An 18,491-nucleotide genomic window follows, 5' to 3' on the forward strand; every position below is an offset into this window, starting at 1 on the left:
CATGTTCATCTACAAAATATTGCATCCCCATTCTAGCACTCACAAAGGCCTGAATGAGAAAACACTACAAAAAAGAAAAATGTCTACACTCTGCAGGCATAAAAGACTGTAAAACAGGTTATACTGGTCACAAAATTAAAGAGTGTCACAGTTTTTTCAGCCCTCTGCTAAGAAGCTTTTTGCACCCATAAATCAATTACAGTACGAGCCCTTAAAGGGCAGTACTCTCTACTACATCACCTAATTGTACCTCAAGCCGAGAAGCTCTGGTGTGATTTACTAGCACCTTTAAAGCACATCAATGGATGTGATTTGGTAGCTTGATGTAATTTGAGCATCTAGTGCTTCCTAGGATTTGGTAGCTTTCTGTACCTTTAAAGCACAATACTGGTAGCGTGTAATCTGGTGGTTGCGGTCACTGTAGCGGTCCAGAGGCGTAAACATGACACTGAAGGGGCCAGCCCACTGGCTGAAGAGGATGAAGAGGTGATGGCGCAGACTTTGCTGAGGGAAGAGGAATCTCCTGTGGTGCACTAGTCAGAGAAAGAGAAGACAACTTATTCTCACTGAGGACAAGCATAGTCACAAATGGGTGGGGAGTATGGGTTTACGTGACAGAATGATATTTGTGTTATTTACTTTGTGTTTTGAATTGTTTTAGTGGCCAACCGCTAGTTCTGTTATGTCAGCTAAAAGATGCCTATGCTGAGCGATGGGGGGAGAACGAGGGCCGTTCTACACACCCAGAGAGAGCGAGGTCAACTGTACTCTCTTGGACTCCCGGCCATGGATGGCTGTCAGATCACTGGGGATCGAACGTGCGATCTCCTGATGACAGGGCCAATACTCACACGGTTGTGCCCCTTGGGAGCCAAAACTGTAAAATATTAATATTTCCTGCTTCTAATACATGGACGTCTGCATTTCGTCTCAGTGATAATATCAGTTATGATGAAGTTGTAGTACAGGGGTCGCAACCCAATGTTAAGAAGAGCCATTTTGTCCTTCAAAAATCAAACCACCTTGGGAGCCACAACATTTTATGTCCATTTTACTATCTTGGCTGTAAATATGTCTCAGTATGTGCTAATGTACTAGTATAGTACATTATACTAAAAATATACTACAAACCAAAACGCAGACTTATTTTGCTCTGCTTTAAGCTTTAGCTCAGCTATAGTCACTTTTCTCACATCTCTGGCAGGAAACTTTTCTACAAAAATAGAATAGTTTATTGTAAAATGTCTCTCGACGTTCGACTTTTTATGAGGTTGAAGTCAGCTTCTCACCAGAAGTCTCGCTCCACCTTAAATGGTGCCTGCTGCTGCTGAAAATTCGCACAGAGCTGGCGAACGAGAAGCCGACTTCAGTCTCGTGACTTTTTAGTGTTTGTCAGTTTCTCGTTGCAGATTAAACATATCAGGAAACCAGCTGGAGTGATTATAAATGTAAATAAGTCCATTCGTCTCCAAATCACTGATGTTCGTCTTAAATCGTTCTCTGTGCTTTTTCATTAGCTACTAGCTAGGCGAAATTATTGTCTGCGTTGCTATGGTGACCAGCAGTCTGCGCTGATCTTCAGGGTTAAAGGGTGAATTAGCAGTTCTACATTAACTCCAGCGTTTAAGACCATTTATTGTTAAACTGTGTTGAACGATCAGCAGAGCTTTACTTTACTGTAAAGGAGGATTATTTTATTTTTACCCACAAATCAAATTCTGCTGCGGAGCCTCAACAGGGCAGCAAAAGAGCCACATGTTGCCGACCCCTGGTGTAGTAAATAAGCACTGGTACTTAACCAGTGGAGCAGATCCCAAGGAGACAACTGAAGGACTAAAGATAATTGCAATGATTACACTACTAAAAGGATACTACTGTTTGGGAGCAGAAAAAACAGAAAAAGAGATGGTCACTCTGGATACCTGGGACACACTGGATGAGGTTGGCCACCATGCCACTGAAATGGGCTCGGATGTCCTTCAAAATCTCCAGCTCTTTATCATTCTCAGCCTCCAGCAGCATGCGCGTCAGGTCCACGTACTCCAGAAAGAGAGCTCCAAGAGCCAAAGAATCTCTCTCTAACGCCCCATTAGTGCTGCAGGCAGCGTGAGAGGAAGAGTGAGGGACAAATAAAGGTGATGAAGAGTTATTTATGCCTGTCAGTTTCTAATTATTCAGATTCATATTCTTTGACTATGCAGCCTAACGAGTATAATTCACTCTCGGTTTCAGCTCTTATCTAGCATGGTTGGTCACAACATTAAAACATCACATTACAGCAATACAGCAAACACAATGTAATACAATGCAATACAATACAAAAATGAATATAACCAATTAAATGGCCCATATCCTACATTTTTCTTGTATTTAATTTTTTCCCTTGAGGTCTCCATTTAGAACGTCTATGTACCAAAAAATATATATATATATATTCATGGATCTACGCAGATACAGGATTACAGACACTTGTATATGTTCCACATTTTACATCATAACCAGAACTAAAACAATATTAAAGAAGGGGAAAAAAACTTACACAAATATATTTTCAAACACTAATGACTAGGTCAGGAAGTAATTTGACTAATTTGACCTAATTTGACTATTAATTAGGTAGAAAAAAATATATACAGACCATATATAGACCATATGAACTGAGTAGCAAATGATACGTTTTGAAACTTTATGCTAATTTTAAAAAAGTGAGGGAATTCTGGTTTTCTATGATATGGGCTCTTTTTGGTCACATTTGTGGCTAATATGTTACTGAGGCTGTACTTTCTTCCAGATATTATATAAGGGTCCCCTAACTGGACCATAATGAAAAGGACTGGTTGCAGTAAGTGAGTGCAGACTGTACGCACAGTGAACCATATGACAGCTGCAAGTGTCCAGCATGTGTGACCCACCTGTCACTGATGACCCCTGAGTCAGCCAGCAGCTCAAAGATACGCAGCAACTGCAGCCTCAGCAGATCCCTCCTCTCTCTACGTTTCTTATTCTGCAGAGATCGAGAATGAGTTTCTATCAGTTATTATGCACATAGGCAATCCCACCATGTTGGAAGATATTCAAAACATGGCATGTTAGTACAACAAATTCAAAGAGGCCAACTGTGCGCTCACTCACCTCTGGTCTTCGCTCTAAAGCTTCTTTCATGAGTGGATGAAGCTCCTCTACTAGCTCCCTGAACACACACACACAGCAATGAGATACCAAAGCACAACACATTAAATAAGCATAACCTAAATATTTATTTGATACAAATTCTTTAAAAACTCAAAATGACCCATCTAGATCATTCTAACTGAACTTCATGTCTTTACATACCTTGCATGTTTTCAATTCCTACCTGACAAAAGAGAAGTTCTGACAGAAAACAAACTATGCATTCATTAACTTGCTCTGATATGTAACCTTTAGAATTCATGCCTACAATTTCAAGCACTCTCCTAATTAAATAGGTTTACATCTATGGAGCATTTGTGCAAGGAAAACATGCCTTTGGTGTCACAGTTAATTATATTCACTTCAAGGGACTGACCCAAACAAGCATTATGACAGAGGTATGACAGCTATCTGTGCTATGAGTACAAAGACGATGTAGAAGAAAAATGTCTGAACACATGCTGTACAAGCAGTTTGTCCACATAAGACTTACAAGGGACATGTTTTTCAAGTGATTTAGCAAGTTGTAACACAAAGCCCCTAAGGTTGCTTGAACAGTTTACCAATGTCTAGATAGATTTAAGGGACTAATCCTTAATGAACCATCTATCACACAGTCCACAGTCTCTGTGTTTTAGATATCATGCCCTCAACGTTCTTACTAAGTCATTTAACTTAGACAGAAACGAAAGATAAATAAAATCAATAAAAGATAAATAAAAGACATACAGTACTAGGCAAAAGGCAGCAACCCTTCATTTATGTACTCAAAATGGCTATTAAGTACACGTTTTCTCAGCATCAGAAAAAAAGAATATATATATAATATATATAATATATATATATATATATATATAATATTTAAATAAATAAATAAATATATATATGTATATATATTTAAATAAAAAAATAAATATATTTAATAGAGAATTACACAAAAGCCTCAACAACTAAATATAATATTGAATGCTCCAGTATTTACTGTGTCCACCCTTTGGCTTCAATCCATTTCGGGAGACTTACTTTCCGTTTCTCAAAGAAATCTGCAGGAATATTTTTCTATACCTCCAAAATTCTGTCTTAGAAGTTAGTTACATTTTCTACTTCTCATGAGCCAAGAATGTCTAGCAGCTTGTTTGTTTAATTCGTAAATGTTCCTCTTTTTGTGTATTTCATTTTCTCAGTAACAGCTTCTTGACAGCTACGCATCCTGTCAGACCCAAGGCATTGTCTTCTCACAGTGGAAGGATGGACAGAAACATATGTAGATTTTTTTCAGATCTTAACCCTGGTGTGGTGTTGACGTGTTTGTTATTCAGTGGTCTGCTGGACCCACCACGTTACTGTTTTTTTAAATATACAGCCGTAACAATATGTAAAAATACCAGATGTTTAAAATATCACAAGTGTCCAGCGTAGGGTTCTCCTTTAGCAGCTGTAGCCAGTCAGCAGCCTGTCCATGTTGTCCACCCTCACACATATATACAAACACATACACACACACACACACACTAAACAGCAGGCCATGTAGGAGGAGAACAGAGTGAAGAACACAGCACCTCCACACTTTTACTGCCCGCAGGTTCACCCAACACCACGTGTAATATAAATGTGTGGGGGGTGAACAGAGTGAAGACACTGAAAATGGGTTATTTTATATGTTCTTCACAGAAAATGAGTAAAGGACAAGAATCTGAAATAATAATAAATCACTTCATTTTTCTTTTGGTAAACACTGAAAATGGGTCCCACAGACCCGAACACCACACAAGGGCTAAGCAAGAGTGAAGTTTGATTTTCTCCTCTCTCTTAAAGCTTTAAGCACTGTTCATTTGATGGTGACAGTTTTGGTGATCTATCAGGTCTTGCACTGTTGTTAAGAGTCCCATGTTCTCTATATCTTTTAATAATCTTTTGTAACTTATGCTTTTTCCACTTATTTTCCTGTAAATGTGGATTACATCTAATCTCCTCAGAAAGCCTTATGAAAAACAAAAACCTTCTACTGTTCTAAAACTGTCTGTTCTGATGGAAAACTGAATGCATGAAGAGTGGTCTCTGACTTTTGCACAGTATTGTATGATACAACAGAATTTTCAGAGCTTTAGAATCTTTTGACGCACTTCAGCATGCCACAAAAGTAGAAAAAAGTTTTGTTTTACCTGAAGACAAGGGAGTTGGTTCGGCCAAAGCCCAGGACAAGAGACTCGGTCATCTCAATGCTTTCAAGCCGCATCAGAGGAACCAGCTGCTTCAGGAGCCAGGCTACTGAGGGGGTTCCAATTACCTGCTTACACACACATACACAATATCCTCAGCATCAGTTAAGTTTTATTAGACATTTAAGACACATTAATGAGGAATTCAGCTTGGCAGATGTCCCTAGCTTAACATTTGTCTTTATCTTTATTGAAATTTGCCGTGCATTAAAATGAGATTTGTTGTTTATTACAAGACTGGCTGCAGCATCTATAGCAGAGGTCACTAATAGATGGACCGCGGTCCGAGTCCGGACCCAGACGCTGTCCTATGCGGACCTGGACCTACAACCGACAAACTATGGAGAATTCTTTAATTTCGACAGGGTGGTCCTATTTTAATCGGCGTAACTTTTCTAACCTTTACGGTGTGGCTTTAGCGGCCTGGGAGACTCACAGACCAATCGCATACGTTGTAAATATCACGTGACGCTACTCAGCCAATCAGATCTGTATGTTACAATGAGCACTGAGACTCGAATGAGTGTCACACAAACAGGGGAGGGATGAGGGGAGAAACAGCAGTCGGAGAAGAAAGTGAGTCAGAGGGAAGTTATTTCACATGGCGTGATCTAAAAAGAGAAAACTGACAATAAATGTTGCTGAAATATGACTGAATTGTACTTTATTTGATTTGATATTCAGTTGTTGACTGTATAAGATGTTGATATACCTACTAGGCTACTTCAGTTTACAGTCTATGGCACTGAATCATGATGCAATTTAGACATTATGATGTTCCGGACCTTTGCTTGAGGAAATTTTCTCTAATTGGACCTTACTGAATTTTAATTAAATACCCCTGATCTAGAGAGTTTACCTTGTTGTCATAGGTGATACTGCCGTCGGGCGTGGTAGCCATGATCTCAGGGGTTGAGGCCCTAAGGTGGCCCGGGCTCATGATGCTAGGCTTGGCTACACCCAGACACAGAATCAGGTAGTTTCGCCACAGGGTCACATAACCGTCTGCCGGCCCCGGCGTGCTCGTCTTTTTGGCATACACTGGACTGCTGTAGGTGCACACAAGTCATATTCATGGTCACTGCAGTTCACTTAACATCTCAACATCTCAAATATAAGCAGGAGATTATTTTTTTTTATTATTATTATTGTATTACTGTAAAAAGGTGTATACAAATGATAGTAAACTGCACTTAAACATAGCTAAAAGTAATGACAAGAGGGTTAAGTGCAGTAAGAACTTCAATCAAACAGAAAAAAAAAAGATTTATATTTAACTAAAGGTGAACACGGGGCACTCTGAACTCACTTAGGGTCCACCAGAGGCATGAGCAGCTGCAGGCGTGTGAATGCGTAAGGCCAGGCGTAGCTCAGAGCCATAGGACAGTGTTTAGGGAGGTGCTCCTGTCGGAGGAAGCTATAGAGGCACAGCACCCAGGGATCCTTCACAGACTGGGCAAAGATCCACACATGAGAGGGGCTCTTAACATCGTAGTGGCTGTTGACCAGACGTGCGTTCCACTCCACCAGCCACTGCAGGTCCACATGGTGGCTCAGGGGCAATGTGGCCTGCAGGCACACACAGAAAAAGATTTTACAACTCCATTTCCAAAGAGTTGGGATGCTGTGCAATAGGTAAATAAAAACAGCAAATCATGTAAAACCTACATTTAATTCTAAATAGTACAAAGACAACATATCAAATGTTGAAACTGAGAAATGTTATAGTTTTTTGAAAATATATATGCCCATGAATAGTGAGGGGCTGTGGTAATTATGTTTAAGTCTGTCTTTTTCACTCAACATCTAATCTGTTTTTTATTTCATTTTTACCGTTACCTTTTTTATTCATCTTTTTTTCTTCCCTATTTTACGTAACTCTTCTTATTCTTTTTATTTTTTAATTTCCTACTTGTTCTGTTGTTTATGTGTGTGCTGATTTGATGTACAGCACTTTGGTCAATCCAAGTTGTTTTAAGAGTGCTGTATAAATAAAACATGCTTACTTACTTACTTACTATGAATGAAAAAACATTTCACTTTCAAAAATACAGCAATTGGTCTCCTCAGTTCCCAACACTTAAAGGGTGTTGTTGAAAGAAGAGGTGATGCAACACAGAGGTTAACATGCCCCCATCCCAACGTTTCTGAAACATATTGCTGTCATAAAAGTTAAAATGGATATATTTTTCAAAAAACAATAAAATTGCTCAGTTACAACATTTGATATGTTGTCTTTGCACTATTTCCAATTAAATATAGGGTTTAAATGATTTGCACATCATCGTGTTCTTTTTTGATTTTTATTATGCACTTTATTGGAAACGGGTTTGTATTAAAAGTGCAAAATATTTACTTTCCTCTGGTCAATATGATTTAGTCTCTTAAGCTCAGTTAAACTGACAACTGTAAACACACAGGGTCTGATTCATAAAACTTGGTGGTAACAGCGCATAATGCATGGCATGGTAGGTAAAACCTATTCATAAAGTCAGCGTGGTGGTGATTAGTGCACCGCTGTCTTTTTAATGGCGCAGTATTTTCACCGAGGATATAAATATTAATGAGCGGCAACACCTCACATTGTGTAAACCAATAAAACATGCCACTAATCCTAGTTTATGAATGAGCAAATGTGTTATTGCTATTTGCTCTTAATGTCACGGCGAATCTGCCGATGTTTTATGAATCTGACCCACAGTCATTAAAATACAACAGAAGTGCTTACCGAGTCAGACACAGCCACGTGAACAAAGCTATCCAGAACTATGGGGCTGAGCTGGTCCATCACCTCGATCATGGGTTTATCGTCATCCTTTGGGAGACAGAAATGGGACAAGTTTAATGGTCGTCTAAGAGTTTTAAGATCAGTTTACCTTTATTAATTGTGTAACATCCGATTGTAAAGGCTTGAAACGTACACTGTACACCCAAATGTTTATAAACACCTGCTCATTCAACATATTTTCCAAAATCAAAGGTATTAAAAGGGCAATTATTCCGCCTTTTTTGCAGTCTCTACTGCTCTGGGAAAACCTTACACTAGGTGTTGGAACGCTGCTGTGAGGATCTGACCGCATTCGACGCAAAGAGCATTAGTGAGGTCAAGAACTGATGCTGGATGATTCATTCTGGATCACAATCCAGTGCTGCACAGCCAAGTGCTGGGGAGATTTGTACCCCTTTAGCCAACACTTCGCACTGGGCATAACCTAAAAGCTCATGTGCTGCTACTCCAGACTGTCCCATTCTATTGGCAATGCTTTTCTATGGAGATTATTCGAACTGTGTGTGGGTGCAAGTAAACACCTGTGTCAACAATGGATGCACCTTAAAGTGGCTGAACTCACTAATCACATTTGGACGTACAGTGCATCATTTTGTCATATTATATCGCTGATTATGTTGCTGACTTCTACTGCAAGGAATAAATACTGTGTTTATACATGTGGCAATCTCAGTTATCCCAATAAATACCACATTACAGTTTAAATACAATACAAAACCAGAACATTATCAATTCACTCTCTTACAAAGACTTAAAAGATCCATGTAAGAGCAAAAAGCACTTTTCATGGCCCATGTTAAAGCCGGTAGCTGTGTGTTATCTACGGACTGGCTCACCTCGGCCTGGCCAATGGCGGTGAAGAGACACCGGATCTCACGAAGCACAGCCACGGCAAGTTTGCGCGTGCTGGTCTGGCAGGAGCAAAGCAGCAGCAGGGCAAGCCCTTCAACGGCATGCAGGACTGTGGAGTGAGGGCTGCGCTCCACAGGCAGCCTGGAGCTCAGCTGTAACAGATGGAACCAACACAAATACACACAGGTCAGAGTTTTTACATATGGGTCATCGTATCATCAGTCATACACACAGCTACATCTACCTATATGGAAACATACAACATACCACCATTTATAAACTCAGCATACACAAGTCAAACTCAAATGGATACACAATTTTATATAGCATATGGTCACGCTCAATCGTTGCATTCAAAATCTCTTCGAACACGGAGCGGTTGCGATAAGTGCCTTCGAATTTTTTAGTACAGAAACATCAGCCCAATTGTTTATGAGGTCTCAGCAGCACGAAATGATGAAGAATGTCGAGTTGGATTGCCGTAAAAGTCGCATGAAATTTCAGAACCACATATGAAAGCGTCTCTAATCGTAATTGAAAATGTCAGTCAGTATGTTTTTGCTGTTCACACTGACATAAAGATGACACATCTGTGTCACATATGAAGAAAAAGATCGCCTTTGGGCCACTTTTACCTGCTGTGTGAACACAGCCTTAGTGAGACATGCCAAAGTCATAAAAATCTTTATCGTAACTAGTTGGGAGAAAGAACATTTTTGCTGGAATGTGTTGGCAGTATGACATATTTAGAGTGCTAAGGCTGCGTTGTTGATAGGAAGGAGTGCTTACTGTAAAGAATTGGCAGGGTGAGATTTTTTGTGCATTGGAATTTAGGGGTGTTTCTTCAAATGTACTGGCATGACTACAATTTGTTTTAATTTGTTTGTTTGTTGCACTGCTTCCCGTAGCGAGTTAGAGGAATGTTTGTTCTAGTGTGTGGGCAGAGATCAGTGCAGCATTACCTCTGCCGAACGTTTGCCTGGTGCCTGCAGGGCCAGCCTCCACTGCGTGAGCAACTGCAGCAGCAGTTTGACTGATGTGTCCTGCAGGCCCTGCTGTGTGTCCTGCACCTCCCGCAACAGGAAGTTGGTGTATCCAAACAGAACATCCTCCCGCCAGTCGGAGAAGTCCAGCAAAAGACTCTGCAGGGAATTCTGGGCAATTAGACGGAGCTCGATGTCCATGTGGACCGTCAGCCTGAAGGAGACAGAGACACATGAAGTGAGATGAACATGAAATAAAAACATTCATCACAGCACAGAATGTACCAATCACCATGTGACACATCACACTCAGCATTATGGAGAAGAATAAAGTAAAAGAGTGATTATGGTAAGTCAATAACACATTTCTTTAGAAGGTCAATTACAATCTCATTAAATTTACTTACACAGGTTTACGACTACCTCGCTAAATCATGGTCAAGCTGCTCTTGGGCCTTCTGTCCACATACTGAATAAATGTTACTGGAGAATATGGTAAGAAGACCTTCAGTACATTGTTGAAGTGCTACTAACATTTTTGTTTGGAGGTTCAATCCAAAAGTGCGCTCTGTAATATCTGTCATCTGTCTTGGTTAGAGAGGGCTTCAGTTATTTTGTTTGTTATCTTGTTGAATGCTGCTTGAGTCATAGCCCTCACCTGGCCAGCAGGTCAATGAGTTCAGGCTTGGACATGCCATCTGGGAGGATGCGGGGAATGGCCGCCACACACGTCCTAAAGAGGTCGATCTTCGGCTTCCTCTCACCACTGCGAGAGGGAGAGAGAGAGGGAGAGAAAGAGAGAGAGAGACAGCGTGGGCTGAGGCTGACACAATCAGACAGACATAGGTAAATACCAGGCAGGGAAAGGTGATCCTCTTAAGCCATTCAACCATGGCTCAATCCAGCCACTTTCAGACTGTAACAAGAACACTGGAAAAGTACATCGCTCAAAACACCCACGCATGGACACAATTGCGAGCTGTTCTAAAATATCACCTTGTAAAAGTCAAAGTCACATGATATGACCACAAAGAACAACTGTGAACAGTGTATTGTGGCATGCGTCATCCAGGAAATGGCTGGTTAATCTTAAGGGCAGGCTAGGTGCAGAATATGTCTGGTTAAGGTTAAGCTAGTTGTAGGGCTGGCTTATTTGCAGTATGGTTGTTCTACCATGTAGATACTACTATTCTGGTAATGCCACCACCAGTTTCTCTGTGAGTGGATGCACTTACGTGATCATGTCCTCCGGTTCTTTGTTGAGCATCTGCACATTCGTGAGCATCATGCAGCGGCCCACCTCCTTATCCAGGTGCCTCAGGATGTTATCGATGGCCTTCCTCACCTGGGAGTAGTACAGTGCCATACCTGAGACAAAAAAATCAGAGGAATTATAATTTATGTGGCCCGATCGTAGGAAAGATATTTTAATTTCAACAGTGACAAACAAACAAATAGAACACCCACAATAGCACACCAACATATTTTCTAAGTGAACTATATATTATGGTAACAAAATAATGCTATAGCAACACCTCAACCTTGCCTTAACCTTATCCATAGTAGCCAAAAGGAAATATAAGAATATTCTTTTTCCTTTCTACCATTATGGGGACATTTTAAATAAAGGAAAAAACCGAATATACAACTCAAACCTCACAGCAAATTCACTACAGACCTAGAATAGATTAAGTTTTTGCAAGGCCCCAGTGTCTTTAGAGGCTGATGAAAATATGTATTTACAAGTGACTTCAAAAGTGAGAAATGTTTTTTTTGTTTTTTTGAAAATTAAAAGAAGTATTCTTATTAATACAAAAATAACAGGTTGTGCTTTTGTGTAAGATCTGTGTCTAACTTGAATCATGATTTCTTCTTTTTCTTTTAATCTGAGACATAAATCAAAAACAAGTGTAGTCTTATATGCTTTGAAGGATAAACACTACCACCACTATCACAGACCATCTAAAACAACCCTTTTTGTACAGCAACAACAATATCCCATGTTTCAATAAAAAGGGGCTTGAGAATAAATAACATTTCTTTATTTACTTCAGTTATTTAGTACATATTGATGGGCTTTCGTTCGTCTAATGTTCACATTTGCTGTGTATTGTTCCTATCAGTATCTGAGCCACCGTGGGCCTTGATGGTTTGAGGCCCATAGCAGTCAGAGACCCCTGGGCACTGACCACACTATCCCAGTCAGTAATCCATCCCTGCTACAGACACACTATACCACACTCTTAAACACAGACACTGTTGTGTGAACTGAATGCTCACCAATGAGTTTGGCCTCCTCTTCCGTCAGAGTTTTGCTCAGGTATGTCTTCTTCTTTTTCAGGGTGCTTCCAGAGGGCAGAGTGGCTCCTGTGTTAGGCATGGGTGGCTCTCCGTCCTTCTGCTGCAGGTTATCCGCTATGACCAGGAACGCCCTCAGCGCAATGTTCATTCTCTGAATCACAAACACACAAAGTGACACTCAATCAGCCTTTGATGGAGATTTTGCCAATTTTCAACCTCTTTAAATACACTTCTTTGTGTAACCTCTTCACAAAAATGTATCTCATTTTCAAATCATAAAAATATAATTACTGAACGAGTAGATAAATATTGATGCATATAGTGTTTCGTACACCATTTGATTTACATGTTTCATGTAAGTGTGCACATATGACTTTGACAAATACCAATTTTAGCACTTAAAATAGGAAAAACATTTCTTAGCGATGGGAATATAAATGAAAACTTTACCTCTGGATTAAGACTGAAACGCTTTAGCTGATTTTCCAACACTGAGCAGGTCACAGATGATCTCCTTCATAGCGAAATCTAGTCTTTCCTGTATTTGGGAGAGATGGAGAAGTCAGATATTGAGCTTGCACGCATGAGGGTAAGTGAACAGGACAATCAGATGTCAGAACTGTTCTAAGAAAATCAAGTGCCTAGTACACAGTAAAATGCAGAACATGAGGTTCAAAAGGACCTACATGAAAACACAACACATTCAGTTCTTAGATATGTATCATCATAAAGTTCAGTCACACCTGTGCAATAAACTGGATTATCTTCACAAAGATATTTAGAGGCATGTCTCGAGGGACGACACTTCTGGATCCTTTAGGGAACAGGGTGGAAATGATGGAGGTCAGGCGGCTGAAGCGTAAGAGGACAAGAGAAGAAAAGAACAGATCATGAACATCATCGTCATCATCATCATCACTGTCACCTTCAACCATCTTTTTTGGCATTATCACAATCGGCATCAGCAATACGTGAAGATGTACGTTATTATATCAAAACCTCACCCCTACATCATTACATACATGTGCTGCTGACAAAAAGCAAAATACTCAGTACCTCTGCGTTGATGTGTTGCTCTCACACTTGATCCGGATCATGTAAACCCATAGCAGCCGATACAATGACTCCAGTGCCACTCGGGCCATTTTGTGGTCCTTGTTCTGAAAACAGAAATCAATATCTTGTATCAGTATGCTTCATTCAATTTATGGTAAATTAAAGTATTATTTACAGTGTTTTTTTTCAAGTGAGCAGCACAGCTTTCCCAGTAACAACACGTCTATTACGTAACAGGCGTCATCATCTATCAAGGGGCTAATTGCATCATCAGTTCTGTGGATGGAATTCTCTAAGACTGGATGGTGACAGAGATTTTGAATAAATATTCCCTTAATCAGTAATCAGATAGATTAGATATTGTAATCAATAACCAAATAAGTATCATTGGCTAACAGAGAATTTAATTAATTTAAGAATTTCAAGAAATTTAAATTAATTCTTTCACGAAGGGTCGGCCATAGTCTGTCTGCATAGGAGATTCTAGACACTGGTAAGCCTCTGGGTTCACACAGAGGCCTGTTTGTACCTACTGACCAAGTGAAGAGAGGGGCAAGTTAACTTTGAAAGGTAAGCAGACTGGTACAAACCAGTTGAAACCAGTTTTTAGGAGTGAGCTCAACATGCGATGACCAAATTGATGGAAGAGATGCACCTATCAGAGAATAAGCTGATATCAAAATTTGAGAAGTAAGGCGGGGGGATATCACATTACCCCAGATAAATGGTATAAACTGTTGTTTGGAACACTGTATTTGTGTAGTTGGGTCTCTCTCTCTGTGCCACTTGATGCTGTAATAAAGAAGAAGCCTCATTGCTTCTTCCACCAGCTCAGCGTCTGAAGACTCTTTCCCTTTTGACATCTTTTGAGAACTTAGACTTAAAACGGTTATTAGTGAAAGTGTTCAGCCAGTATTAAAAGATTTCTTTTTATTCATAATATTATGTAGGAGGCCTGGGGTTGAAGCGGATAGCCCTTGGTCCTGACAATGGCCTCACCAAGAACAAAGTAAACTTTGACTGAAAGTGTCACAACAAGGCTCTACTCTGGAAGAGGAGTCCATAATGTACTGGATTGTTTCTCTGCTCATGTTTGACTTTGGCTCGGTCTTTATTCTGTCACCACTAACCACACCCGATCGCTCACTATTGTTTCTGATAATTGGATATGGTCTGCTATATGTAGCCCATGTTGGCCTCTGCTAAACGGGAAGTCTTGCTTAAAAGCGAAAGAGTGTCTGGTTTCATGCTGCGTTCAACCAGAGCTTGGAATTTCCAATGTCGGACTAGGAAAAATTTAAGAAAACACTCCCTCAACTTGGAAACTCTACTCAAAGTTGAAATGGTGTTTTTTAACTCTTCTACGAATCTACATATGGCATCACAACAAAATGGCTGCCCACATAAACAGTAGTAAAGTATCACTTGTCTGCTTATTAAATGAGATTTGCTTTAGATCAATTAACATTTCGCTGCTGTCGGAAAAAAACTCGTATTTCCGTTTTTGTTGTTTTTCAGTTTTTTACATAATTTGAAAGTGCCTGTTGTCCTTTACATTGTGTGTAAATTTCATGATGAATGGACCAAAAGAAAAGTCCCAAAATGACTTGGAAAAAAGTCCGGTTCCAATGACTTACATTAAAAGTAAAGTAGGTTTTTCCTTCTCCTTTAAAGTTAGAGTTGTCCGTGTTTTTTACGACTTTTTAGCTTGAATGTACAGGGGCTAAACAGAGACTTCATTTTAAGCTCTGACTTCCCTCTTCAAATTAGGCTGAATGCGGCATTAGTTTCCATAATCTGTCATCTTTCTGCGTTCTGGCCCTGTTTGTACACTGCCTTGTTCATGATTATAGCTTCACCAAGTATAGCTGGACGATCTGCCTGCATCCTACTGCCTCTGCCCCCCCCTTATACAGAAAGGCACAGAGACAGAGAGAAAGTGAAAAAGAGATGACAAGAGAGGACAAAAAATCAAAGAGTGAGAGTTCTAACATTGTCTGAGTTGTTGGCTGACAGTCACTCAAAGTCAATGACTGACGTGATGTGTAAGACAGAAATAGAGCAGGAGAGAGAAAAAGAGGACATGTAAGGTAACAAACGAGATCAGAAAGTGACTGAACTTTACACTAAACTTCAACACCTCGGGCTCTCTGTCAGCATTCCTGCAAACCTGCATATTGTATTCAGCACGATTGCTTTTCTTGTGTCTATAGTAACATGGCTCTTTCTGTACTTAACAGCTGCTTTAACGCAACTGATTCAACTCATGAGAAATTAGCAAATAATCAAATGCAAACAAATTTACTGCAAATGTACTTGCTTACCCCAAAAGCAATTAACCAAAACATGTTTGTGAAGAAGTTTACTTCTTTAGTTTTGCACTAGAGCTATGGGGCTAACGTAACTAACAAGTAACGGAAGCTTACAGCCACGAGTTTAGCACTAAGCAAACTGCAAGCTCAAATCATCACAAACCACGTCTGTAAAGTTGTTGAGTAATCTCAAAAAGACTTGCTCTACGCTCACTGTCCATTTTATCAGCTCCACTTACTATATAGGTGCACTTTGTAGTTCTACAGTTACAGACTGTAGTCCATCTGTTTCTCTGCATACTTTGTTAGCCCCCTTTTACCCTGTTCTTCAGTGGTCAGGACCCCCATGGACCCTCACAGAGCAGGTACTATTTGGGTGGTGCATCATTCTCAGCACTGCAGTAACACTAATGTGGTGGTGGAGTGTTAGTGTGTGTTGTGCTGGTCTGAGTGGATCAGACACAGCAGTGCCTCAGTGTCGCTGCTGGACTGAGAATAGTCCACCAACCAAAAATATCCAGCCAACAGCGTCCTGTGGGCAGCGTCCTGTGACCACTGATGAAGGACTAGAGGATGACCAACACAAACTGTGCAGCAGCAGATGAGCTATCGTCTCTGACTTTACATCTACAATGTGGACTGACAAGGTAGGAGTGTCTAATAGAGTGGACAGTGAGTGGACACAGTGTTTGAAAACTCCAGCAGCACTGCTGTGTCTGATCCACTTGTACCAGCGCAACACACTAACACACCACCACCACCACGTCAGTGTTACTGCAGTGCTGAGAATGATCCACCACCCAAATAGTACCTGCTCTGTGAAGTTTTAACAGAATTAATATCCCGAATGCCCCATATTTGAAAAGTGAGGAACAATCTTGAGGCAGATAACGTACCAAGAAATGACTACAAATAGATAATTACAGTACATTGTTTATCAGATCACTTCTTGCTGTTCCCAAAAAAACTTGAAATATTAAATAAAACGATCATTTCAACTGACACCGTTTAAGGTGTAACTGAGTAAAATCACAACAACTATTTTAATAACAAGTGATTCCAAACTTTTGAACGGTCGTGTATGAAGAAGAATGTCGAGAGTAGTTATGTGGCCCTCCTGCCTGTCCCACAACATTCCATTCAGTCTCCTCCCAGCTTTACCTCCTCACTGCCACAGTTTTAAATGTACTTTATCCTTTGTTCTGCCACAGTTTGAACCCCTTAATGCCTTTAAATGCTTACTACCTTGAAGTGCTTCATTCTAAGAGATGCATTAAACAGTTTTTTGAATTGATAAAATAAACCCTCACCTTGAGATTGGACAAGCAGTTGTTGAGGAAGACGTGCCATCTGTTGAGGAAGATCTGCTTCTGACTGACGCACAGCAGACAAGTTACCAATGGATACAAAGCCTGCAAATAAACACACATATGTGTATTTTATTGCATTTTTCAATATGTTTTATAACAAGGGTGGGGAAATGTAAGGGGTAGGGGAAGGCAGGACGGTGGCAAACATTTTTAGGAATACACACAAATCAAAAATAAAACAAAGACAATACATCAACAACTAGACAACTGAACAACATTACATAATTTAATTGGAAACTAAAATTCTTGAACAGAGTCATATAAATTCTCCCAGTTTCTTATTGTTTTCTGTTTTGCCTTGTTTAGCTTTGCTGTAAGATATTCCATCCGAAACTATATTTTGAAAACTAGATGTCCAGAATTTCACAGCCGAAAGCTGTGGGCCAGTCCAAAGTTGCAAGACAGTTTTCTTGGTACCTGTAAAACTTGCCATCACCATCCTTCACTGAATCGAAGAAAACTGAAAGAGCTGAGCCATCGTTTAAAAGACATACATGTGGCGGCAGTGGATCACTGAGATCAAGTACTTTAGACAATATATCTACTGTAGAGGTCCATATATCTGCTACTTTAGAACGTTCCCAGAACATATGCATGAATAGACCACGTGCAGAGTCATTTGATATCTCCTGTAAAGAGATTTACACAGAACCACTGTCTTTACTAAAGAACCCTTGAAGCACCATCTTTATTAAGTGTGTACATTAGCAAAAACGGTTTGTTTTAAGAGGCGAAACGGAACCTAATAAGAGTTTGTGAGCTGCCTGTAGGTGAGTTAGACCAATCAGAGGCAACCAAACCTCCATGTGTTGTGACATCAAAACCACAACTAACTGTGGATGTTCTGGTATTCTTGGCCAAAATAAATCAGGCCTGAATCTCAATTAAAAAAAAAAGCAATTTAAACTGCAGTCGCAATATTAGTTGGAAAAATCGCAATTAGATCTTTTCCACAAATCGTTCAGCCCGAGTTCACAGTAATGATAGATTCGACTCATTTGCCTACACAAATGTGAATCATCAAGTTAGAAAAATCAGATTTGAGAAAAAAGTCAGAATTGAGCAATGAGGCTTATAGTGTGAACGCAGCCGTGAGCTGATGAGAGACCTTATAGATTACTTGAAAACGATGATCCAGAATGCCCATTTCAAATTCCACTTATATGGACAGCTTACCATTAAGCACCATTAAAAAACAGTGACTCAGCAGATAAAGAAAAAACCACACAGGATCTCTTTCTTAACAGGAAATAACTTTGCGAGGAAAACTTAATGGAGGCTTAAAAGCAGCCACCACACCAGCCGAGGGGGCCCAAACAACACTCAACTGTCAAAGCTCTGTCTGAGCTGTCATCTCTTAACTGGATAGTGAAAGATTTACAGGGTGGGAAAAAAACCTAGGGTCCACGAGGCTAATAATTTATGACAAACAATTCAGC

The 18,491-nt window shown here is 40.0% G+C and overlaps 1 protein-coding gene across 1 annotated transcript in view; it reads right to left on the bottom strand.

Annotated features, from left to right (window-relative positions):
- Positions 1-18,491, bottom strand: part of fryb (furry homolog b (Drosophila)) — a 99,077-nt gene that overhangs the window by 41,139 nt on the left and 39,447 nt on the right. The window contains 18 exon segments of the mRNA XM_036594564.1: positions 373-533; positions 1,923-2,095; positions 2,913-3,004; positions 3,133-3,190; positions 5,334-5,458; positions 6,250-6,439; positions 6,700-6,959; positions 8,119-8,205; positions 9,015-9,182; positions 9,993-10,227; positions 10,672-10,779; positions 11,249-11,381; positions 12,294-12,465; positions 12,765-12,782; positions 12,784-12,852; positions 13,058-13,166; positions 13,371-13,474; positions 16,993-17,094. Of these exon segments, the coding sequence (XP_036450457.1) occupies positions 373-533; positions 1,923-2,095; positions 2,913-3,004; positions 3,133-3,190; positions 5,334-5,458; positions 6,250-6,439; positions 6,700-6,959; positions 8,119-8,205; positions 9,015-9,182; positions 9,993-10,227; positions 10,672-10,779; positions 11,249-11,381; positions 12,294-12,465; positions 12,765-12,782; positions 12,784-12,852; positions 13,058-13,166; positions 13,371-13,474; positions 16,993-17,094 (2,364 nt within the window).

This window comes from Colossoma macropomum, unplaced genomic scaffold (assembly GCF_904425465.1).
Source record: "Colossoma macropomum unplaced genomic scaffold, Colossoma_macropomum, whole genome shotgun sequence".
In the NCBI taxonomy this organism is placed as follows: domain Eukaryota; kingdom Metazoa; phylum Chordata; class Actinopteri; order Characiformes; family Serrasalmidae; genus Colossoma; species Colossoma macropomum.